Source organism: Accipiter gentilis, chromosome 5 (genome assembly GCF_929443795.1).
Source record: "Accipiter gentilis chromosome 5, bAccGen1.1, whole genome shotgun sequence".
In the NCBI taxonomy this organism is placed as follows: Eukaryota; Metazoa; Chordata; class Aves; order Accipitriformes; family Accipitridae; genus Astur; species Astur gentilis.
This window is the reverse complement of record NC_064884.1, coordinates 32,789,851-32,816,320: the sequence shown is the minus strand read 5'-3', so window position 1 is coordinate 32,816,320 and position 26,470 is coordinate 32,789,851. Positions and strand designations below refer to the sequence as shown.

The 26,470-nt window shown below is 39.0% G+C and overlaps 1 protein-coding gene across 1 annotated transcript in view; it reads left to right on the top strand.

Moving 5' to 3' along the window:
* Positions 1-1,454: 1,454 nt before the first annotated feature.
* Positions 1,455-26,470, top strand: part of ESR1 (estrogen receptor 1) — a 115,886-nt gene continuing 90,870 nt past the window's right edge. The window contains exon 1 of the mRNA XM_049801290.1: positions 1,455-1,955. Coding sequence (XP_049657247.1) covers positions 1,528-1,955 — 428 coding nt within the window. The 5' untranslated portion in view covers positions 1,455-1,527. The remainder of the gene's footprint in view (positions 1,956-26,470) is intronic.

Genomic DNA, 26,470 nt, shown 5'->3' with positions numbered 1-26,470 from the left:
ATTACTAAAATAAACCTAGTTTTAGTAAACTTTTCTTGAAGCTATTAGTGACCTGCATATTCAGTTTTTCGGTTTCTTGGGTTTTTTTGAAGGTTATGCCGAATAACTGTGGAGTTGTTTAAGTATAGCGTAGACTTTGCTAGTATTCAAAGCATACTAACTGGAGCCCATATATTAATGTGTTTAAGGTTGGCATTAGCCTATTTCACTGACTGAACCACAGACCACAGCAATAAAGCTAGAGAGCTTGAAACAGTTTCTGGAGGTTTTCATTTAGCTAGTTCAGGAGAACTGGTTTGTGCAAAGTTAAAATTATATGGAATGAGATTGCAAGATGAAGCATGCATGCCACACCTTTTCATTATGTTCTCCCTCTTCCACTTTTTTTTTCTTTTTCTAAATATAACTTTGAGAGGCATTTCAGTTTATTTTAAAGCTGATCCTATTTGATTATTTTAGATTACTTGATTTTCTAGTCTGATTTCAAAATTCAAGTTTGCTGAGCTTTTGTTTGCAGGACTAGGAAAAAGAATTTCCTGTATTCAGTTCATGTATCATGCAATCAAATAATCTTTTCCTAACTTTTAGGATCTTCCTGGGCAGAGTCTGAATGATGCTTTATTTCATCATTTTACAGCCTAAAAAGAAGCAGACAGAAATTTCTAGGCTAATCTAAAGCTTTTCCTTGCTTTTTAAGGTTACCATTACGCCCTAATAACTTCAAGTTTCTGTTACTGATGGAACTATATTGTAAAACTTTTCTTCTACATAGATATCATACACACGTTAAATTTGTTAGCTGGTTTTACTGACTGCGGGTTGTTGCACACACACAGAGGCGCACACGCTTGCACACACACATTCTGCTTTGTCCTGTCTCAGTTACAGCACAGTCCTACTCAGGGTCATTACAATGTACACATTACATATTTCTAGCAAACATGAAAATGAATCAAACAAGAGGAGAGATAAGAACAGATAGATTGGAGCCCGCTGAGGAAATAAAAGGCAGTAATCTGCCTGACCACTGGACTACTCTTCCTGGTCGGATTTAAGTGTTCTTTCCCGTTAGTTGCCGTGGAGCGCTGGCTGCCCCGAAGTGAAAAATTAAACGACTAGTAAGAATGAAGTAACATTTAGTGGGACAATTATTTGGTATAACTCCAAAGCTAATTGTTTCTGAAGTGATGTTTGAACCAACGTCGGCACAAGGCAAGAGCTCCTGGCTCACAGCCAGCACCTTGTAATGCATATTAGTGCAGATGAGGAGTTCCTAAAAGTTAGAGAGAGGGAGAGGGAGGGAGGAGAGAGAGAGAGAATGTGCGTTTTCAGTGCTCGCTCTGCATTTGTTTGTATTCTCCTCCTCGCCGACATTAGAGGGATACCTGTGTAGTGCTGCTTTATAATGATTTCTGCTGAGCCTCAGAATAGGTTGTGGTATTTTTTTTAGGTGGACTGCCAGCTGCCGATCTCGCTGTTGACAGTAAAAGCAGATATGTTCCTTGCTCACTGCCATTAGCACTGACCATGACTCTTCACACCAAAACCTCTGGAGTTACCCTGCTGCACCAGATTCAAGGCACTGAACTGGAGACACTGAGCAGACCTCAGCTGAAGATTCCCCTGGAAAGATCGCTCAGCGACATGTACGTGGAGAGCAACAAGACAGGAGTTTTTAACTACCCCGAAGGGGCCACTTATGATTTTGGTACTACAGCTCCAGTGTACAGCTCTACTACTCTCAGTTATGCCCCTACTTCTGAATCTTTTGGGTCCAGCAGCCTGGCAGGATTTCACTCACTGAACAATGTCCCACCAAGCCCAGTGGTGTTCTTGCAAACAGCGCCTCAGCTCTCACCCTTCATCCATCATCATAGCCAGCAGGTACCCTATTACCTTGAGAATGAACAGGGCAGCTTTGGGATGAGGGAAGCTGCTCCTCCGGCCTTCTACAGGTAAATGCTACAGATAATTTTTCCTTCTTCTTTAAGCAGATGAACAGAGAAAATTAGAATGTGGAAGTATGTATGCCCTTATCTTTTCTTTTTGTGTAAAGGACCATGTGGTTTAACTGAATCATCCACGATATCTAAACTATAAAAGAATACCGTAGAATAAAACAAAACTGTAATTCACAGCCCACTGTGACTGCAAGCTGTAAATTTTGAAAACTGTACATAAATGAGAAACAAACTGGATGATGAGTATAAATGTTTCCTGGGAAAACGTGAAATCATAATTGATTAAAGAATGGCAAACCATGTCCTTGTTGTAATATATTAGAATTACTGTCCGAAGTATACTAAAAAGACTTCCACTGTCACACTTTTGGAGGTGAGTGGTTGTTTGTTCAGCTCTTAGCTGGTAGTAAGAGTATTTTTCTCCTCTGGTTTCCTTTACAGTGTGAGAGGTGGCTTATATAGGAAGTAATTCAGAAGCACAATATCCTTCCTAATCAAACTGTTAAAGTTGACTCGGTGACAATATTTCAGTCAGTACCACGTTCGTGAGCTATCTTAAGAGCTGTGTACATATTAACCTGCATTTTTCATTGGAGGGTGATATGTATTAACCATAAATCTGGTATGTTGCATTTCAAAAGATAAGATTTTTTGTTTGTTTGTTGTTTTTTTTAATTTTTTTTTTTTATTTTTGTCCCTGAATGGAAGGGTTATTGTTTTTTGTCTGGAATAGAAAGATTAAAGTATCTTTGAAGGGGAGGGAGGGAATAATTTTCCTTGGTTTAAATATTTATTGTCAGTTGTGAAAACAATTATGTAATTTTTGAAGTAAGTGATAGAAAGTGATAGAACTGTAGCTTCCAAGGAAATATAGTCATACACACCAAGACCACAGTGGTAATGTTTGTGCAAGGTTAATAGCATAATTTTGCATCAGCCTGTTATACTGGGCTTCAGTGAAGCAAAGTGAAGAGTTAGGTGTATTTTTTTTTTTCCTAAACTCTGTCTGTATCAGTTTATTGGAGAGATACAGGTGAGTTTGCTAGAAATGGAACGCCTCTGAAAAAATAAAAGCAAGTTGGTTTTTTCCCTGTTGAGGGTCAGACTCTGCCAGACTTACTTGCACAATATGACACATTACTGTGAACAGCAACGTATGGTCTTAAAGACAGTTTAAGTCAGCCCGACTAAGAATCTGGTAGCAGAATCTGGTCAAAAAACCCAGATGATAGTTGCACTTTTTGCAAACTATTTGGAGAGCAGGTGGAGTTAAGACTGGTGAAATGGTAGATAATGGTTATGTCAGACTGTCCAATACAGTGATCCGTTAACTGAATTGGTTCAAACAAAATGCATTTTAGTGCAACCAAATACAATACCTCTAGGGAGACTGAATACGTGTCAGAGCATAAAGATCTTGAAAGATTACTAGTGACTTAAGAGTGAAACTGCACTTTGCATTGGATTAAATGGTTTTTTTACACAAATGTCCCATGCAAACCTATGGTGAAAAGTAAGTGACCTCAGATATGTAAACAGTGGAGTAGTGAGTTTGTGAAGTTGAAATACACAGACAGAAAATGAACTATAGTTGGGGTATTTTACTTGAGGAGGAATCAAAACCAAGAATCACCTGGAAATACAAGTTGAACTATGCAAATAATGTCCTCTTATTTTTAAACAGTGAATTGAGGTTAGACACTTCAAAATAAAATTAACATACTTTATCAGTTTAACTGTTGGAGCGAATGTTTAAGGCCAGTGCTGGATTCCCCATTTCCTGACACTTGTGATGAAGGATGGGCGTCTCCCTTGAAGATGTGTTTTAGCCATATGCAGTTGATGAGGCTTAATGCAGCAGTAATTAGGTGAATTTATGATCTTGGATATCCAGGTGGTTTATCTGCCTATGGTGTTATACAAGTGATTTAATGGTCCCTTCCAGCCATAATTCTGTGAAGCGCGTCTTATGTGGTAATAAGAAATGTGTATCAAAGTGCTTGCTGTGATTATCTTTTGTTAACAGACATAGTACTGTTGGAATTAAATTGATAAAATCTTTGCCTTTTTTCCTTTTCATTTTTTGCAAGATTGTATTTACAAAGTTATCACCCTCACAACATTAAATATTAGGTCTTTATTCTTGTGTTTTGGCACAAATCCAATCACCAATAGGCCGTTAAAAATAATTTGAATAGATGCTCAGTGTTTGGGAAATATTTATATATCTAATCATGGGGTTTAAGAACAAATTCTTTGAAAAATATTGTAATTCATGAATTTCCAATTTGCTTTATTCATTTGGCTTATCTCATTGGTTTCAACTGGGTTAGGGCAGAAAAGGGAGCATGGGGCAGTGTAATCTGGCAATGAATAAATTGATGCTGGAGATTGGAAGGTCTCTAACTACCAAAATGGTGAGTTTCTGGAACAACTTATCAACAGGATTGGTAAAGGCAAAAATTCTCACACCAAAGGCCCTAACAAAATTTAAAAAGGATCATGATCCTTTTATGATATGGCTGCCTGCTTCTATAGTAAATAATGTAACCTGAGACCCAGAAGACTCCTCTGCAATTCTCATTTAACTTGCTGTGTGACAGAATTGTGCTGTTTGGCATGTAAGACAGAAATATTTGCATTGTATCATCCTACTATATTCTGGATTTGAGATGCAAATGCTACATTCAGTGGTACAAGTGCCTAGGACAATAGATAATTGCTGTAGGTTGGAGCTGAAATTATATTTTGTTAATACTTGGATAAAATGTTAAAAATCTTCAGTCACAAAACTCAAAACTTACTGCATGTGATAAGGAAAACTTTTAATGTCATTTGATTTTTTTAATAAGTATTCAAAATCGTGCTGCCTATAGACATGTGTAGCTACATGTGTATTAATTCTGAAGTTACATTTTATTTCTTTCAGATAATGTTTCCTTTTCCAAAAGGCTTTGTCTCTTATTGCAAAATAATGACAGGCTTCTGTATCTCGCTGAAGAACATAATGATACATAAAGAAAAGAATGACTTTGTAAAGAATACAAAACCCATACCAATCTCCTCGTTTCTGGAGTCTCCAAATCATGGGACATCAGAATTTGAGAAAAAAGAAGGGGCTTAATTAATTCAAATTGTGCTGTCTTTAACTTGACCCTTTTTATGTCTGACTGTGTGGCTGTTTTTATAGGGAGCCAAACTAAAATACCTTTCCCTTATCTTACAATATCTGTATCTTCCAGTAAAAGGAAGAAGACATAGCACCAGTTATGTTTTTAATTCTCTTAAAATCTCACTTATATTTTATTTTCTTGATCATTTTTATAGTAGGGTTTTTTTTTAAATTATTAAATGCTGACTAGTAGTTGATTATTATTACAGAAAATCTTGTAGTCATGGATATTACAGTAAATTAATTGAAAGATTTCTTTTGTTCTTTACTACTGAATTTGAGTTCTGGTCTTTTCTTGGCAGGTTTTTGTTCATTCAGGGAAACACCAAGAAGCCTTTCAGTAGCTAATTTACCTCAGTAAATTCCTACAAGCAACAGCAAAGACGAATCCTTTTTGATCTGCCAGTGTGTGATGTTCCTGTGTCATCCCACTGACCCTGCACTTCTTAGACCTGAAGTAAAATTGTGCCTGTATTTCAGGCTCTCTGTAGCCTGTGTTTGGTGCTGCTTCCAAATTTGGCCAAAACCCATGTAAAAATGGACTGTACCTACCAGCTACCTGATGAGGGAGTTGTCTGGCAGTCTGTAGTGAGTGACAGAGGCAGGGCAAATCAGCGTACAAACAGAAATACTAGATGAAAAATCAGTCATTGCTCCCTCACATTTGGTGGCTAGTTTGTGAGTGTCTTCTAGTACCACAGGCTCTAGGTTTAGATTAATATAATAAAGTATTTATTTAGCTTTAGTCCCAATTATTATACTGAAATTGACTCTGAATAATTTTAAAACTGCTGTTCCAATCAATATGATCACAGCTTTAATTTTTAATGCTTGCTAAAATTGAGAAAGATCACAAATGTAGGTCGATCCCTCTTCTGCTGTAATTTATATATCCATCAGTCTGGAAAACAGTTACTTATCCCAATATGTGTTGTTTTTTTTACCTTGCCTGATTCATTATGAATCTTTCTAGCTGCTCATGTTGAGTTCTAAACAAGAAGGATTTTTTCAAAATTTAAAATGTTACAGTGAATGCAAAATGCAAAGATAATCTATCTTTTTTTATGTAGTATGAGGTATTCCAGAACATGGAGTACTATGTAATGTAGTGTTTTGTTTTTTGTTTTGTTTATTTTTCTCTAAAGCATCAATCTGTTCTCAGGGTCCTCTCTTGAACAGTTCAAGTGTTCAGGCAGTTTCTTGAACACTCAGAGTGTTCCTGTTTTCAGACATCTCTGACATCTCTGACAATTTTACAGCAATAGATGAGTGTAATGAAAGAGACAGGAAAGCACTGAGTTATCACATTTCATGGAAATGTTGTAAAGATAAACCTGTTAATGTTCTGAGATACTCACACATTACAATTATGAGGGACTTGTACAAACCAACTTTGCTGTTTCTGCAGCTCTTCTTAGAGAACGTGCTGATGTGGATCCTGCTGCAAGCGTGCTTGTACCATAAAGTCACTAACCCATGTTGTTGAGGTGCCTCTACACGTGTTCTGTGCCTCCCTGTGCACCTGAATAAGGCTGGGCAGCGGTGGAAAGGGGTAAAGGAGCTGTTATGCCTCCTCATTATCCTCCTTTCTGCCAAGGCGCAGAGATGGATCTTACCTGCTCTCTCTGACCTTCCCTTTCAAAGTTTTCTTCTTATTGAAGAAAACTTTTTTCACTTCTGTATTTTTTGCATAAACCACAGACTCAGGAAGTGCTCCATATACCAAGTCCTTTACATGTGGATTTACAACTTGTGGCTAAAAGCCATGGTTGTTCAGGCAGCTCATGTGGATGGGGTTCATCTGATTAAATGTAGACACCTGGGTCTTTATTCAATTTTCCACTCCTTAGGCGCCTGGTGCTATTTGAGAGGCCATAAGGTCAGATGGAGCTAGCAGATATGACACAGGACCTACTGTATAGCTATACCTTTCTGGAGTAGGAGGTGAGTGTCCGTGAGGGTCATCACCTAGAACACCTCAAATGGTGTGCGGCAGGGACAACAGCATTAAACATTCACATGGACTGCAGCCTTAGTCTGTGGGGACACAGACTAAGAGAGAAAGAGGTGCTGTGAACGCACACATTGTCTCTTTCTAAGGTACCTGATTATAACAGACCAGGTGCATTAGGCTCTAAAAGTGCAAGTTTCTCTTTCTATAATATAAAAGATGGCTAAAGTGACTCATTCTGGTACAGATACCTACTATGTGAAGATGGATGCCCAGTGATGTCCAAAGTTATGTGAAATTAATCCCACCTGTACGTCTCCTGTTTCTAAAGAGTCAAAGTGGTCACCATCTGTAACGTCCCTTCAGCCAGACACTGCAATATGTCCCTTGAGAGGAAGACAGGGAATTGACTCTGTGTCATTGGCCTTGATCCCTCTTGGTCTGAGGCTATTGAAACAACAAACACTGCTGGCCATATCTGCTCTGATAGGGAAAGCATTAGTTGCTGGCACCAGTTCCTTCAGCAATTGCAAAGTGAACATCAAATGCCAGCATTTTTTATTAAACCAACAAGAAAGGCCAACCAGAGCTAAGGCATAGCTCCAAACAAACACAGAGGAGAAGAGTCCTGCAACTGAAGTGCATCCAGTTCTTCTAAGAAATTGAGATTTGGTAATTTTGGTAATTTGATATTGTTGACAATGAAGCACTGAAACTAATCATGAGCTCCCTGGTCTGTCTGCAGGGAGTTTTCTGTTATCTATTCAGGCATCAGAACTGAAATTAGAGCAGAGATGCTGTTCTTCAACATTCTCATTTAAAGTGCTGCTTTCATTGCGTTTATTACAGGTGCTGTTTGTAAAATTTGCTGTACAGAGAGAAGTCACATCTGAGGTCGTACACTATCCCTATGTATTTGGGTGGCCTTTCCAGTGAACTGCCAAAGGTCATGATTTACCACAGCTCATTAGGAACCCTGATCAGTGTGTCACTGGGCAAGGCAAGGCATTTCTGCTTTTCTGCCAAGCTCAGATTCCAGTTGCTGGGAGGGTTCTTACATCATCTAACTCTGTTCCCCTGTACTCGGCACTGGTGAGGCCGCACCTCAAGTCCTGTGTTCAGTTTTGGGCCCTCGCTACAGGAAAGACATTGAGGTGCTGGAGCGTGTCCAGAGAAGGGCAACCAAGTTGGTGAGGGGCCTGGAGCACAAGTCTTATCAGGAGCGGCTGAGGGAGCTGGGGCTGTTTATCCTGGAAAAGAGGAGTCTGAGGGGAGACCTTATCGCTCTCTACAACTGCCTGAAGGGGGGTTTTAATGAGGTGGGTGCTGGTCTCTTCTGTCAGGTGGCTGGAGATAGGACAAGAGGAAATGGCCTCAAGTTGAGGCAAGGGAGATTTAGGTTAGATATTAGGAAAACTTTTTTTACTGAGAGGGTTGTCAAACATTGGAATGTGCTGCCCAGGAAAGCGGTTGAGTCACCATCCCTGGAGATACTAAAAAAGCGAATGGACAGGGTACTTCAGGACATGGTTTAGTGGGCATGGTTGATGGTTGGACTCAATGATCTTGAAGGTCTTTTCCAACATAGATGAGTCTATGATTCTAAGACATTTCTTCTTCTGGTGCAAGACTATGAATGTGTGAGATACTGCTTGACATATTTAACCTAGCTCATACTCAGAGTGATACCTGCTAGACAAGAAGATCACAAATCTGCAGGATAATTTTCTTCCTTGACAAGATATTGATAACAATACTGGATTCAGGAGTGATCTGGGCATTTTATTTTAACCTTTTACTAGCAAAAGAAAATATGGTCCTCAGAAAACACAGAGCTTAAATATGACCATCCTTACCATAAATCCTATTTGATAGACGTACATAACAATTTCAGGGGTTTTCCAACAATTGTAGTGACAGTTGTAACTTATGACACAACAGCCAGCATCTATATAAATGAGAAAAGATGCCTTCCTTTTCCTCACTTCATGGAAGCCATCAGTAAAAGTAAAAAATAACAGTAAAGGTTGAAAGTCAGAAGTAACTAAGAGGACTTCTTAAACAAGCAGTTGGTGACTAACCGTGAACAGCCATGCATGTAACCACTTCACATCTAGTGGGTGGAATTTCAGCCTACAATGACTGTTCAAGAGTGCAGTCCATCTCAAATCAGACAATATGGCTGGAATATGTTGCATTCTGTTTCCATGTGCAGCTGTCTCACAACGCTGCCAGGTCTCGAAACCTACCTCCCCAGGACCCAGGCAAGAGCATCTGTGCAGAGTAACTGTTGGATGCTACAGGGGACAGCTTTCCTCTCCCTTTGAGGATGACACACCAGCGAGCATCTAGGTAGCATTGGGCTGCATTTAATGCCCATGCATTTCACTTCCCATTTGTAAGCTGTGAGAGTAAGTAGTGTATTTATCCATCTTGATCATCATATCCAAATAAGGAAACTGCTTCTAATTGATTTTCTAGGGAAAAGCAGTATTTCTCCTTTGACAATTTTTTTCAGTGTCTCATCAACCTGTGGTGCAAATGTCCAATTCGATTGCTACTTCCAGTCTTCCCTCCCTCTTATTTTATTCCTTGTTATCATGCAGAAACACTGCTTTGATGACCACAGCATACTTCAGTGCTGATTTGTGCTGCTAAGACATGACTATGGAAAACTTCCTAGGATGCTACAAAGGGGGTGTCAAATCTGGGAAGAAATGGGAAGAGAAATTTGCTGCAACACAGGAAAAGTCTCAGCTCATGCTAAATAAAAATAGGAAGATGCTGTGAAGAAAGCAGCAGCTGCAGAAGATGACACAGCATAAAATTTAGACCCCAGATCTTAAATTACAGGACCGGGAAACTCATAATATGCTTTCCAGTTAGTCTCCACTGCAGTTTTTACATAAAGGCCTGTTAAAAATTGAAGATATACTGTCTACTGCTTTCTTTCTATTTCCTTTTTTGATGTTGTGTTGTTGTTGTTGGTTTTGTTTGTTTGTTTTTGTGATTTTTTTTTTCACTTTAAATTTAATTCAGGTTTGTGAGACAAGATCTATTAATTCATAAATCCATGAAAAATATTCCAGTCTTTAGAAACTTACTTTTTTTTTTCTTCTTCAAGTTGATCTGTAAACAGATGGAAGCTTAGAAGGTGCTAACTCTAAAAACTGTCATTTAATCTTACTATTGAAAACAAGTACTGTAAAATCTGATCTTTGGCAAAACTAAAATGTCACGTAATACCTTGTCATCTGTGTTTTCAGATTATAAAGCTACTAAGCATTCTTAAAACATTTTTTTTGCTAAGCTATCTTGATCAAACAGTATCTAGTGATTATTCTGTAACTTGTATCAGCTGGTGTCTAAACAAAGTTAATTCAAATAAGTGTTCCCTACTTCTGTTATTAGTTACAACTTGAACTTGACAGTAAGATCCCTGTTTCAAATTACACATCACAGAATTCTTGTATCCAGGAAACCATAGTGGTGGCAAAGAATACTATGGCTGAGAGTGTGCACCAAATCTAGGTATCTTTGGGGAGCTAATATGTCAAAGAACAGCTTTGTCTGTTTGCTTCCATTCTGCAGTAAAATGATACTGCTCCCTCAGCCAAATTGATAAACACAAGCAAAGAAAAAGGTGTATGTTGCCAATATATGAGCTGCTGTAGCACATTCATTACCTTGCAATAGTTTTGGCTTGTTTAGAACTTATGGGTTGAAAAGTATTTATAGCTTTGTCTTGCCATGCTATGAGAAACGTAATCCTAATTTTCATCTACAGGGGTATCAATAAGAGATAAAGCAGGCAAATCCTGGAAAGGGTCGTTCAGCTGAATATTAAATATCTGAGAGCATTCTAATTAGGTTCATGGAGAAAGGTAGTGAGGTAGAAACCCATATAAAAAAACATAGCTGAAAGTTTTAATGGCAACAGTATCAGAACCAGTACAATTGTAAGAGGCATGTATTAAGAATCTGCCAGGCATACCGCAGCTTAAGGAGTCAAACATTGCTAAAGCAGGCTGTGCATTGATAAGTTAAGTTACTATGAATATTTCTTCTTGATCCAAGCAATAAAAAAAACAACCAAATTGGAAATAAATTTGATTCTGCAGAGAAATTTTCAAACATCCAGGAGCAAAACTCCACTTTATTTACACAGTTCTAGTAACGCTGCTTATTATTAAGTCTGCCTAGGTTCCTCTCTTTTTGGTTACTTATGTTGTCCAACTTTGGCTCATATTTTCAGTGTTAGATGGTTGTCTCAGGTAAATATTTTTTTTTTTTAACATTTTGACAAAAAGGTCTCAACTTTCTAAGCATCATGAAGGGAAAAGAAAATTTTGCTATACTCATGCACCACCACCCCCCCCTTCCCCTTTTTCATTGGACAGCCTAGACACCTTTGTATTATAGATATAGCTCTGATATTTGGTAGTGTGGGGATGCTGTCAAATCAGGGTTATTTTTGTCGGATTTTTCCCCAGAAAACCTACTCAAATTTAAACTACAAACTCTTGAAGCGCCTCACTATTCACGGTCGGATTTTTTTTGCATTTGATAGCTGAATTATATGAAATTTCATGTGTCGTGCATGCTCCATCCTCTCTCAGTGATTATATATTGACTTGATTGCAAAAGCCTCCTTCTCTGACAAAATGTGTGAGGTTACTTCATTGCACAGCTGCACGGCTGCAATTATTACTGTGGGCTGAGGTGAGTTACTGGGAGATGAGAATCACAGAGTAATGTAAGTTTGAAGGGGCCTCTGGAGATTATCTGGTCAACACCCTGCTCAAAGCAGGGCTAACTTCCAAGTTAGATCAAGTTGCTCAGGCCCTTATCCAGCTGAGTTTTGTAGATACCTGGGAACAGGGACTCCACATCCACACAGGACAATCCGTTACAGCGCCAAACCACTCTCGCTGTGAAAAACTTTTTCTTAATGTACAATCACAATATGCTTTGCCCAAAGTTGTGTCAGGTGTCTCTTGTCCTTTCACTGTGTGCCTCCAAGAAGAGTCTGGTTCTCTCTCCTTTGAAGTCTTCCATTATATAGTTGAAGACAGCAAAATCGTGCCTTAGCCTTCTCTTCAGAAGACCAACCAAATTCAGTTCTCTCTGTATCTTCTCATATGTCATTTGTTCCAGCCCCCTCTTCATCTTGGTGGCTGTCCACTGGACTTGCTCAGGTTTGTCAAAGACTGTCTTCAGCTTGGAAGCCCTGAACTGGAAGCAGTCTTGCAAGTGCCAAGAAGAGGGGAACAAGCTCTGCTCTCAGTCTCTTGTCTATGTTTATATTAGTACGGCCCAGGAGGTGTTTGGTTTTCCTTGCTGCCAGGGCACACTGCTGACTCCTGTTCAACTTGTCCACCAGCACCCACAGGTCATCCTCTGCAGAGCTGCTTTCCAGCCCCTTCTGTATTTTCTGCAGGGGATGATTCCATCCCAGGTGCATGGCTCTGCAGTTTCCAGTGCTGAACTTCATGAGATACCTGTTGGGCCATTTCTCCAGCATGTTGAGGTCCTTCTGATTGGCAGCTTTGCTTTGCAGCATATCCACAGCTCTGCTTCCCCCCTCCCCTTCAGTTTGGTATCAGTCATTAACTTGCCAGGGGTGTCATTTCTCCCTTCATCCCTGTTGTTAATAAAATATTCACCTCAGTATTGATTGCACAGGAATGCTACTAGTACCTGGCCAAATTTGAACTGCTGATAAAAATCTGCTGAGACTAGCAGTCCAACCATTTTACACCCACATTATAGTTCATCTGTGCAGCCCATATCTCCCTACATCGGGAATAAGAAAAATGGTCTCTCTTCTGCTTTCACTGTCCTTCTGCTTCATCTGTGTTAGTTCTAAAGAGTTTGGCAAAAGTCACACCAGCAAAACGCAGTAAAAACCTAAGCTTGCAGGATGGGAAGATGGGATGAGGGGTAAATAAAGGTGGTCTCGTCAAAGAACACAATGGGGCCAGTGAAGAAATCTGGTGAATCTGGTAGGACAGAAACTTTGAACCTCTGGTGAGGTGCTGTGGCAGGCTGCTGTGAACTGGCAGGCAACATGGATGAAGAAAAGACGGAGTGCTCTAGTAGGAGAAAGTAGATATTGTATAAGGACCTGGAAGAGTTTGGGGTTGGACCAGAAAAGTAGAGTTGAAGGAGAAACTCCAGAAGGCTGAGCTGGAGATAACGAGTAGAATTTACTCAAGGACTGAGACGTGGACTGGGGACAGGGACTATGAACAGGACTGAAACAGAAAAAGTGCTTGTAGCAGAGCATGGGGAAATAAAAAGGCTGACAGGGAGAAACAGGGAATATGAAACTGGGCCTGTGTAGAACTATCTTCCTCCCAACAGGTATGTGCAGCTCTTGCATTTTATTCCTGTCTGTTATGGATTTACCCAGAAGGTAATGGATTAGCTGGGCTGTTGGTTCATTCAGTAGCCCAAGTGGCAGATATGAGCTTCTATCACTCCTGAAACACCAGCTGCCACTCAAAACGACTCAGTGACATCCTGTTTTGGGTGTTGATTGTTTAATTTCTTTAAGGCCTTGGTATTTCTCATGTGTATAAAGTTATGTCAATAAGATTGTAACATCACCCTTCCCAAAGCTGAAACACACCAGAACTAAATTTTTGTGCATATATCTTTTTCTGCCTCATGTCCTAACATGTGAAATGAAGATACTACTGCTTTTCCACACAGGACCCCTATAAATAAACATTCATTGGTGACTGTGAAGTGACCAACTGTTATAATGAAGAGTGCTATTGAAAAATCACATGTGTAAAAATGACAAGAATGTTTTCAGAGCAGGCTTGAATAAGAAAGAAGACACGAGGCTACATGTGAGCAAGGGTTAAAACATCCAAAGTATCGAGTAGGTGTTCAGTCAGTGAGTATGATTTTGGAAACTAACAATGGTATTACTAAATACAGTATCTGAAATAGAAAAGAAATAATTTCCAGGCTTGTTAAACACGCATACCCAGCATTTTTCTCAGCATAAATGTATTTCCATTTCAGTCTTTATATGGAATTGTATGTTCAGCTAACTTGTATTTATTTATTTCATAGGTAGGTAAGGGATGACTGCACAGAATCAAGGAGTTAATGTACCAGTTTTTCATGTTCTCTAATTTGCTTCTGACATGAGCTCTGAGACATGACCCTCAGTTCGTTGTATTCCTTACTTAAGATGAAGGATTTTGCTGGTTTCATTTCAGCAAAGCACTGAAGATCTTACTTTTCAGAGGGAGAGGTGCGTTTCAGTACAAAAATCAGTACATAAGAAACTATTAAATGTTGTCTGTACCATTTGTTTTCCAAAACCATTTAAGAAAATTACCTAGGCCAAGACCGCCTTTTTAAGAAGATCTAAAATGTCGCTGTGTGGCTAGCACCAGCTTCTTTATTATTTATTAAATGGCAGCATTAGGTATTAATAGCTTCAAGCTGTTTTCATGTATGACCCATTTTCTGACTCAGACATGCCTTGTTTCCTCTCTCTCTAATTCACTTTATTGTCAACAAATGTGGATCTGTCTGGAAATGACAAGCAACCTGAAAGCTTCATTGCCTAAGAGACTGGCCCCGCTTCTGCACTGTCCCTCCAGTTTGTTCCAGAACTAAAACCGAGGAGAGCAGAGCAAAATGAGTTGTCTTGTTTATTGCAGGGGAGATTCGGTAAGAAATAAGTGAGAACAGGTCTCTAGTAGCTCCATTTCATGACTTCTGATGAGAACCATGTTTAAGTCACGTAGCAGCCTAAAATGAACGGAGTGTGGAGGTGGTCTTTGTAGGATAGACTTGATACCAGATTACTTGGGGAAAGTCTCCTTATCCCAGAGAAATTCCTCAGGTCTGTGTCTGCCAAAAACTTGGTCCTTTTCTGATGACATCAAGGGGCAGATTTTAAAAAATAAGGACAAGGTTTGTGTCCTTTGGCCAGTTCTGAATCCCATATTCAAAATCAGAGTTTTCATTGCAACTTCATCTATCTGAGTGTGAGAGACATTCAAGACTGTTTTTGTGAGAACTGAGACTCCTTAAAAAGTGTAATGCTAGACATAAGTTAGTCCAAGTAAAATATGCCAAGTAGAAATAAAAAAAAGAAATACGGATCTAATGGAAAGGAAGTATTTCAGTGCTTAATAAATCTGAAATCACTAGCTTTACTGTACACGTCAATCATCTCAGCATAGTCAAGGAATGGAGGTTTTATTTACTGCATACTCTGAATCATTATGTGGGAATCACTACAGAAATGTTTAGAACAGGTATTTCTGCAACTGGAAAATGAACAGTGTGCTGTCCAGGTTTTTTGTCTGTGTTAGGTTTTACGCTAAAATTGTCATGGTGAACAATTAATTGAAGCTACTTTTATTCCTTAGATTCCCATTTTGGTACAATCAACAGTCTCAAGCTATTTTTTCTTTGCCTCTTTAATCCTTGGATGTTCTGAGGACGTGAGGTACTATGTTTCTACCATTAGACATGTGCGCAGCTGCTCTGTAGAAAGAATAAGTCTTGTACAAGATGGTGCAGTAAAAAAATTATTTTATACTTGCAGTCAGAGGTTCTGAGATAACTTTGAAGTTCAGTACAGATTCAGATACACAGAAGATCACGTTAATCCTCATATTGTTAGCTGAAGTCTAATACTGAACTGAATTAGCACCCCATTAGAGAAGAGTAATTCCTATTGAATATGATTTTGCATAGATCTGATCTATAAGCCCATTTCAACCATAGTTCCCGACCAAATGAATTTGTAATGATGAGAGCATACTGCATCCATAAAAAAATATTGAAATATTATGATTCATTAATTTATCAATGCTACCTTATTACACCCTTGTAGTTACTGCAGAGTATTTTTGAGGGGAACTGATGGATTTTTAAAGCAGAAATAAAATATTGCATTAGGAATCTTGCTGCTAAACTTGAAATTACAATTTTTAAACTTTTTGTTTGTTTGTTTTTGTTTGTTTTTCAAGATAGTAATAGCAATTGCTTAAGCTCTTAGGACAGAACTTGAGCCAGTTCAATTTCTTGTCTGAGAATATGCCCTTTTGCTTTTTACATCTGCACATTTATATCAAGGAGTTTAGCTGAATTCCATCTGACAAGTTCAGAAAAATATCTCTTGTCTCCTAAACAAAACAGAACCCAAACCATTTGTTAGAAGGTGCTTTGAATATGAATCAAATCTAAACCAAAACCTACCTGCAGGTACCTATTCATTCATGTAAGTTCAACAAAGAGTTGATGCCTGTTGTATTTGGTGGATATTTGTGGGTCTGCAGCGCTGCATCATATCAAGGGTGGGATGCTCTTTGTCTCTTTTTTCCTATGGCTTTTTCTCATCTCCTGACTCACTACCATGTGCAGCAGCAAGCCTTCTCTTATGCACCATGATGCAGAGTTATGTGTACTTACCTTTTCAGAGCCTGCTGCTGTGCGTACACTTGCACTGTTGTTCAGTTCCTGTGGGATGTGTGCTCCAGAGTGTGGAGCTGGAGAGGAGCTGAGCTCTTGGATAGGAACGCAAAGGGTTCTCCACATTTTATCAGCTAGTGAAAACAGGAATCAAGAAAATGTCTCGTGGCAGTTCCCACTGGGATTTGTGGAGCAGTGCTGAGGCTGGAGAATGAAGACATAATTAAGAAATCTTCAGTCAGAATCTCTGCACTTGCTTTCTTATCTTTCCATTTTATGTATTATATTTTCCAAGATAACCTGGTTGAAACTGGTTTTGGATTCTGTATTTGGAAACAGACTGTTACGGGTTAGAATTATTTAGCTTGGTGATCTGTGGATCTATATAAATATGTATATTTATTCATATATAATAAATCAAGTGACTATGGTTTCAAGCTTGGATACTAATGCTACATGCTTGAATTAAAAAATAAGTACCCGAGATGCTAGATGGAGCCATATGAAGAAAGTACAGTACGATTTTAAAACTGTTATTGACATTTCAAAATATTTTTATTAAGGTTAGAACAAAATTAAAACCGAAACAGAAGTAAATCAAAGAATAGAGGTCTTTGGGCAATTATTCAAATATTAACCTATTTGCCTTACAGGATACTTTTGATATACTTTTGAATACATGGGCTGTTTGAAACTCAAACAACCTGGTGTTGTGTCCTGACCTGCTGCTCATTCAGATCACTTTCTGGAAGAGTAATGTCTGAAACAGAGTGTTGGTGACTTTGGGGACCACTTTGGTGTGAGGAAATGCAAAATCTGTTAGGTTGCGTTGAAGAAAGATGAGTCGTAGCTGCTGGCTAATGCCATGAGGGTCTGAGTGGCTCTGAGGGGATCCTGCCAGCCTTCCCAGAGCAGCGGTGAGGAGGGATGTGCTGCAGTCAGCCGCCAGCCTCAGCCCCACAGAATTGCTGCTTCCCTGGCGAGGCTTGGGCTGGACCATGGTGGGTTAATAGGTTTGTCATGCCAAGCTTAGTGTAACATCCACTTCCAACATTCAGCTGTATGCAACAGAGATGTTTTGGCTAGAAATGAGTAATAGATGGTTTTTCTGCCTTAGGTAGCCATTAAAGAATATTATGCAACAAATGGAACTTGAAACCTGGGTGGGTTTTTTTTCACTTTCATTTATGAGAAGCGTGCATATCTGGAAAAGAAAAAAAAAAGTAAGATTCAGCAGGGGTTCCTTGTCTAATACACTGGTATTACGTGTGTCCCATGTGAACTGGTAATATGTTTTTAACTGTCATGACAGAAGTGCAGCTGCTGTGTCAGTAATACTGTACATTTAATTCTGCATGAATTTGTCTAACTGATAGACTTTTTCCTTCCTTTGTAATTTATAGGGCAGGGAGTAATTACTCTCTACCAACAATAAAAAGTGAGAAGATTAATGAGGTGCTATAACATGGCTCCTCTGAAGCATTTGAGCTTATTTTCTGTTGCTGTAAGGAATAAGAAATGACACAAATAGATGACATGGACTTGCCAAAACAAAATGCAACTTCTCAATGTCTTGAAACAAAATTACCACCAACACAAAAGGCAAGTGCATGGGTTTCTCACAGACATAATTTCTTACACATTGCTGCATAAGTTACCCCAAAAATATGTCAACAAGCAGTTTTGCAAACACATATTATGTGCAGTTGGCTACATGAATGTATTTCCTACCTTTCATGAGCCATGTTCTCTATGCTTACTACTGCTTGCCTAGTCAGCATATGCAAATTTATCTGTGAACATTATTTGAATGAATAATTTACCCACTTTGGGATAATTTAGCCAATGTAGATATATAAAACTTACTATTTACTGTTTGGTCAGTACTGATGATTGAGACACCTGCACATGAAGACAGAAAGATCTGCAGTCTACAAGCAGAAAAGATAAGATACAGAGGAATGAGGAAAAGAACAGTGTAGTTTTTCGGTCTGCTATTTTAATACTTTATACTGTTGTAATTTAACCATTTATCTGATCAACTGAAAGCTGCCACTGCAAGAGTTTTTCCCCTGCCACATTTCTGGTCATGATTCCTGTGGCTGCATTAGTAAGCCAATGTGACTACATAGCTGGGATCCTTCCTTCTTCACCCTGCATTTTCTGGCCTCCTCCCTCGCTTCAGTTCTTGTGGACTGTGTGTTGAACAGCATTAATTTGCTACTCTGGGCCTAAGTGTCTATCGCCAGAAATGAAGGGAGTGTGAGACTGCCCAGTCTGGCAGCAGTTTACAGTTACTACTTGGACATAAAGAAAAATAACAGCCTTTGTAGCCTTTAACAGTAAATTTTCAGAAGTGATGTCTAGGGGTTACTTAGAGAGCTGCCGAACACCCATGACTCTCCTTGAAGGGAAGGAGAGCTGTAGGAGCTAAGAAATTTGAAATCAGTTTGAAAATCAGTTTGGCAGGGGTGTCTCAAATTGTATCCTCTATGTAACAATCAGTTCAGGTTCTAGTTCTTAATAATTTTATTTGCTCTTTCTTACACTTCCAACTACATTTTTAGCATATGTAATCTTCTGTTTCTGGAGATCCTCTATGACAAATGTAATAGATGGTTTATATTTTATTTCACTGTGTGTCAACAAGCGCGTGGCCTTATAAAGCTAGCACACACCAAACAACTAGGCTACATGGTATTGCCAGACTTCACTGCTCTGTTTCAAACTCTAACGTGTCTATCACACTAATATTCAAGGAATGAATGGGCATGCAAAGTTGAATTCAGCACTTTCCAGAGGACAAGTGTGAGTCAAGGACCTCAGCTGGAGCAATGTTTCCCCACAAACTACCCAGATTTTGTGAGGCATCATATTTCTGTGTATCTGACTTGCCTCTATTTTGACTGAAAGGACAAACTAAAGCATGCTACTTTGAGGTTTGCATCATCCCTGCTAGGGTCCAGACGTCTCAAGAATGAAACTTGACATAATTTGTTATTAATTTTTTGTAACAGAGGAAGAAGAGTATATAACAAGCTACAAAGTGTGGGTATTCTGTTGTCCTGACAGCACTAGAGTGCTGTGAACACTTTTAGCAGCCCAGCTCTGCAGGTGGAATGTGGCCCTTCTTGTATGCAGTGACTGGTCGGTATGATGTGTTTTCAGACCAGCTATTTGTTTGCCTTCTGCCATGCTCTTGCCACCTGTCCTTTGGTCGGTAACACTCAGCCACGTGCTTTTGTCCCACGTGCTACACTTGTTATGCTTTCAAGAGTATGACTTTCAAGTTATATTTGAATTTCTGGGATGCATATTCCTTGTACGTGGGCATCAGCTAGGACTGGTGCCTTTGTCTTTTCAGCTGTCAATCACGTGTCGCAGCACAACATGTGGTGTACCGGTCTCGGACTGGCTTTTGTCTGCTGCTGATACTGCAGGCTAGCCGTGGCCTGCAAGGAAGTTAATCTGCTTGTGTTCCTGGGATTGTGTGGGTCCCATGTACTAGTACTTTGGTTTGATGAAACTGGTTTAAGCCCAAATGGGTCCTTATGTTTAGAACTCTTTTTTATTTTCACCGGGCTCTAGACTGTGCACTGTTACTCCAAGGACTGCAAAGGCTCTCTTCCTAGGGCTTACTGTTCTGGGGCAAGAGCAAGGAGCTGTGGATAAACCACATCTTCTGGGGCAAGTCCACAAGCTTTTTTACATGCAGGTGTCAGATTTTCCCAAGTGCCTAGTTCCTTCCCTGCTGCCCATATCCTGTCTTTGGGCTTGGCACCTCTGCGTAGTCTTTTTCTTGTATTCTTGCTAGCAGCTGGCATCGAGTGGCTTGTGGATGGCCTGGGTGGTAAACTCTTTGGGAAAAGGTTTTGTCTCTTCTCTCTGCTTTATATCAGTTGGTTCAAGAGGTCTGCATGCACTTTGATGAACTTAAAGGCATTACTTTAAGTAGTCTTTTATTTCACCAGGGTTTATTTTTCTGTGGCCTAGAGCCCTCTGATTTCTTTGTTGGGACCATATGTGGCTGTACCAGTGTTTTGTTTCAAAAGTTCACTTTCAAATGCAGCATACCGCTTACAGTTACATCTTCAGTTTAAAATGTCATTTTAAAGAAAAATAGCCATTTGAAATGATAGATTGGTTTAGATTGGAATTTTGGAAACGACGTTATCTAAATTGTAATGTTGTGTTATACAATCTGCATTCCTATTTAATATATTTTTTTGAGGTTGGTGTAAAAGAGAACGTTTATGTCTTTCAAGTATTTTTCTTTAAAAATGTCTTGTTTAATGTTGGTCATTGAAAGATTTTCCAAGGAATTTAATGAAGCTTTGGGTAGCTGGTTAAACTGCAGTCTTAATGTGTGCATCTGAAATATTTGGAAAGAGGGGTTGCCCAAGAAGAAAAGAAACACATGAACCCATAAAAGTCCTATAAAGGCATGCTAAAGGAAGATTTATGACTATTTCCTGTATTTTTGCTGGCATTTACCTTTGAAATAGTCTGGAGGTAAGTTTAAGGATCTGACAGTACTTCCTGAAACATCCTTTTCTAAACTATTAAGTGCATTTAACCTTTTCTTTTCAGATAGTAGGATTGTGCTTGTTTATCTGAATGTTAGAAAAGAAAAAAAAATAAAGAGCCTAATGACTGAGTAATTCTGAAGAGAGTTTGCTTAGGAACAGTGAAACCTGGAGAAAAGGCTTCTTCTGGATATGTTATATTCTTATATGAAAGGCTGAACTTCATCTTTTTCACAGAAGCCATATTTTAATTCTAAGACTCATGTAAGAAATGCAGTGGTACAACTTTTCAGTTTAGTCTTTGAGGCTTAGCATAACTTTAATGGAGACAAGGATGACTAGATATTTCTAAAAGTGTGAAAACGGTAGAGGATATACACCAGAGACTGTCAGCTGAAGCCAGCCTTTTGGTTTTTTTCATGCTTCCAGCTTTTCAAACATATTTTATTCTTCAGACTGTTTACACTAAAGTGCGATGCCCTGTGTCCAAGCTTCCAGAGTGTTTGCCTGCCAGGCCCTCCACTTTGACACACTTGTGGGCACAGCTGATTGCCACACTCGGGCCCTGTTGCTTCTGTCCCCAGAGCCACATGGCCACACACCAATTTGGTATTGCTGCCAGAAAATCATATTTATGTGATGCCTGGAGGCACTTTGTATAGCAGCAGCTTTTTCATCAAGTTTGGCACGCTTTTAGACAGTGGATTAAGGTTTTTTCCTCAGGTGAGATGAGTCTTCATACACCAGAGTCTGTGGGATTGCCTAACTGAATGCGAGAGCTGGTGTCAGAGGCAGATTGTGCCCAGGCAAAACTGTGCGTGGCAGGAGGTTGAAATGGGCAAAGAAACCCTGAGCAAGTTGAATGGTCATTAATTTTGGATCCTGGGGAATTGGATTAAAATATTTATTTCACTTGATGTTGTTCCTTAAAGAGTAAGAGGATCATTGGGTGATCAGGGGTTGCAAAGATACATCAAAACAATAATTTGCAGAGATTTTACTCCAAAGATAAAATAGTACCATTAATTTTTAAATAAGCAAATGGTATCTGCCAGTTGTTAAAAGCAGCAGAGATCTGTAAATGGGCCACTTGAAATGTAAGTATGTAAGAGAATGTTTTTCTAGTGCTGCTTACCACAACAGAATCTGAAACATTAAATATTTCTCAAATTCACTAAGGGTCAGTGCAGTGCCCAGCCTTTGGGAAAGAGAAATCTAATGCACAAGCACAATAACTAGGGAATTACTAAGTAGGGAAAAGGGCTGCAGAATAAATAATCTAAGGGGTAGAGAAGCTCATAAGCTAAATATAAGTCAACAGAGTAATCTTTTGCAGAAAAGGCAAATTTTATCCTGTGAACAGAAAAAGAGATTAACAGATCAACATGCTGTTTTAGGAGAAACTGGCAAGGCCTCTTTCAGAGTTTTATTCCCGCTAAGGGGCAAGCAAAGTCCTTATGAGAACAGCAAGAGGATGGGAGGATGAGAGAGGAGACTGGAAGGAAGGCTAGAGGCTGAGAGGTGGCATAGCAGGACCCTTACAAAGGGAAAATATATACTAAGAGGGCAGCAGCTGGATTGTTCTCCAGGCTAATTGGAAATAGCTAAGAACAAATGAGCTTACTTTCCAGCAGAGAGGATTTAGGCTGGACATTATGTAGTGAAGCAGCAAACAGACCACAGAGAGAGGCTTAATTATTGGAAATGTAAGGGCAAGTTATAACAAGTTCCCGTGTGGCGGGTCTTGGTATATAGTCCCTTAGGTGATACTCTGTCCTTGTTTTACTGAATGCTAATATATAGTGATTGCAGAGTATGTAATTTCTGTAGGTCTGTTTATGGCGCTTTCACATTGAGACTGCAGAGCAGTTTGACTACTGGTAGTTAGCAGCAACTTCAGTTTCTGCTTAACACTGCAGAACTGTACCTGTGGATGTGTCTGTAGATTCTTTTTATTATATACATAGTTATTTCTTTGTAAATGTGCATTGCAGGAAAAGAAATATTTTGGTGTTTGAATATTTTTCTTTCAAAACTTTTTAAAATTAGGATTTCTACAAAATGCAAATACCACAGAAAATATTTTTTCCTTGAAAACTAAAAAAGAGGAATTTTTATTTTCAGAATCTAGATTTCTATGCTGATTTCAATAGCCTTCAAAATATTAATAAGAGGACAGTGTTTTTTCTTATTTCAGAAGTGAAATTCTGGCAAGAAATTTTACAGCATTTATCCCATATTACGGCTTGCATGGCATCTCTCAGTTGGTTCTTCAAAGATGTGTTTCTGGCCCCCATTTTATCCCATGGGCAAAGCATCCTGGCACACAGAACCTCAGGGCTCCAATGGGAGTGGTTACTGTGATGAAGGCTTGCCTTATAAGAGGTACAGTCCCAGTTCAGAGGAGAAAAGACAGAAGAACAAATCATAAAAGGCAAGGCCCCATACATAAATAAAATTTCATAACTTTGAAGGTATTATTAAAAAATATCTGTGGTGGTGGTGGGGGGGGTGTTGTTTGTTTGTTTGTGTTTTTTTTTATTTTAAACTTTAAAATTTTTTAATTCTGTTTGGGCTGACTTGAAACATCATAGTTTTTCTTGTTGACAGTCCATAACACTTATAATGAGCACTACAGAATTTCAGAAATGTTAAGTTCAGCCTTGGTAAAAAATATAGAATTTTGTCCTTTTATGATTAATGAGTTACATGTGGTCAATAAATGGCAATACTAAGGTCCCTCAATCCTTCTTTAGTTACAAATCTCAGTATGTGCTTGTGGAGCTGGTGGGGCAGGTCAAAGGAAAGTAGGACTATATATTAACAGGAGCTAAGTAATCATGGCAGACTGGTTTACAAGGGTACAGAGAGAGGCAGAAGAATGGAACCTTCCTGCCCAGGACACAAGGAAAATAAGTAGTGATGGAGGGAGAAGGAGAGCTTTGGATGAGGTGCCTGTGCGGAGTCTGGGCGTGGGAGAAGTAGCCAGGCAGAGTGAAGCCAGGCACTGGAGGAGATGACTTGGTCCTTTCTGGACAGGGAGACTGAGACTGGAAGGAAAAGCCCAAAGGTGGAGGTAAGTGTAAGAATGGAACAAGAGGAGCTGGGTGGGTCAAGTGAGAGCACTTGGCAAAGAACAGCGGTGGAAGGACGGAGCAGACATTCCCACTGACAGCAGTGGCAGCAGCTTCTCTGTATTTACCAGTTTTTACTTCTTCTCCTAAACTAGAGTAGAATAAAGGACTTGTAGTGTCACTATTTTCAGCTGATAGCAGGTAGCACTCACATCCTTCCTCTGCTGCTCAGGAACGAGAGATCCGCCATCGCCTGCTGCATTAAGGCAAGTGAGAAGTGCATCAACTTGTCCCAGCCCTGCTCTCTGTGACTATAAATATGAGGCAGAAGGATAATATTTTTGTTTTTCTAGATGTCTTTTTTAGAACATGAGAAGCTACATGCAGAAAAAATGTTATTTGTAAACTTGCATTTTTAATAAACCCAAATTAAGGTGATCTGTGCAGAGCTTATTTGGTCCCTTTGTTTCTCTGTGATTATTATTATTATTATAATTATTTTCATAATTATAAGGTAATCATAAGTGGATTGCTGTTTCAATATATGAAAAGGATCAACTCTGGAACGTGTCATGCCCATACAATGAAACGTCTGTTGTAAATTCTCTACTCATTTCTCACAAAGACTGGTATCTAAAAAAGGAATAACGCAAAAATTTCAAGAAGTGTTATGTGAAGGCAGCTGATTTCTGGCCTGAAGACCTAAATTCTCTGCCTAATTCTGCCACAAATGTTTCTATGAAGTTCAGAAATAATTTAAATCAAACTCCTCACAAGTAGTCTTGTGTTGTATTGTAATTTTCTTTGTGCTGAATGGAAGTCCCCACAGTCTGATTTATTTAAGTGTTTAAAATTCACCCTTGCAATTGCAGACAAGGGAAGTAGCACTCTGAACATTCATGTTTAATGGTGGGTACTTAAAGAACTCAGATTGCACATAATTCAGTGTATATTTTTAACCTTAATCTCTCTCAGTCTTATTTTTTTTACTTGCCACTTACAGAAGTATTGGAAGAATACATTCATTAGCACCTGTCAACTGCTAAAATGCTATAGTGGCATGGAAATACTGCAAAGAAATTAATTCTGATGCTATAGCTGAATTTGGATAGTGTGCTGACAGTAAGGCATCAGACACTGAACAATCAGGAAAGAACCCCCCAAAGACAGAATAGCTACTCATCTAATAAATTCTTTTTATTCTACGCACTGATGAGCTGTTGCCCTGTGAAAAGTGTGGTTGTACAATTAAAGATAGCACACACATGCACACAAGGGATAAATGAAGGTTTCAGTTGCATTTGTAAGGTGCAGTTCAGCCATGTGCTATATTTAAAATCTTAATCTTCTTTTAATGTATATTCATATAAAGCATGCATGTAGGTGTTTCTGCATTTACCTTATATACAGAAAGGAATTATTAACTTTCTGTGCATAAGAAAAAAAACCCAGAAAATTGCCATTGCTTCAAAACTGTTTGAATTCTTGGCTACACTGTGAGCTACAGCTACACCACCACTCTTAAGACTGACAGAAAGGACCCTGTAAGTGAGTTGTAGTTTAGATCCCAACAGCACTAAGAAATAGAATGAATCAGAACCAATTTCTAAGTATTTATTACAAAGGGTTTTTTTGTATGACTTTAAATTTCAGACCTGTTGAACTGACAAATAGATTGAACTCTTTTCTCTTTTAAACCCACCCCCTACGCCTTGCCATCCCGCAGAAAAAGCTTCCACATTTTTCAGAATGTTGGGCAAACTTCTATGTTGTCAAGGGGATCAGCTGCAAAATGATTAGCTTACATTTATAAACCATAGAAAACTGATCCCCCAGGGGTGGAAGTACAGAGAGGGAAATATTGAAAACATCCAAATTCAGGTACCAAGCACGTGAATGGAAGAGAAGCCTGGGCTCCTTTCTGCTCCTGCCAATAGAACCCCCAGGAAATATGGCTGGAGATTCCATGGACCACACAGTGACTGTGCATAGACACACCTCTCTAGACTTTAATCTAGGCTGCAAATATTAGTGACAAATCTGAGAAAAAAATTAAATTTGTAAAAAATGAAATTTTAAGGGACTGAGATGTGCAAATTTATACTGACTTTAGCAAATAGCTTTAGAGGAGATTTTTCTTCACACATGGCATGGTTTAATTTTGGCACATACAAAAGTAGTATTTCAATCACTCATTTTAAAATTAATCAGAGTTAAGGATGAAGGAAGATGATAAAATGAATGCCAAAGTAAATGTTTTATTTCATGTTGAATAAGAAGTTTTGGTGACCTAAGAGGACATGCTTTTGTTTTCATGTTGACAGAGCCTGTCC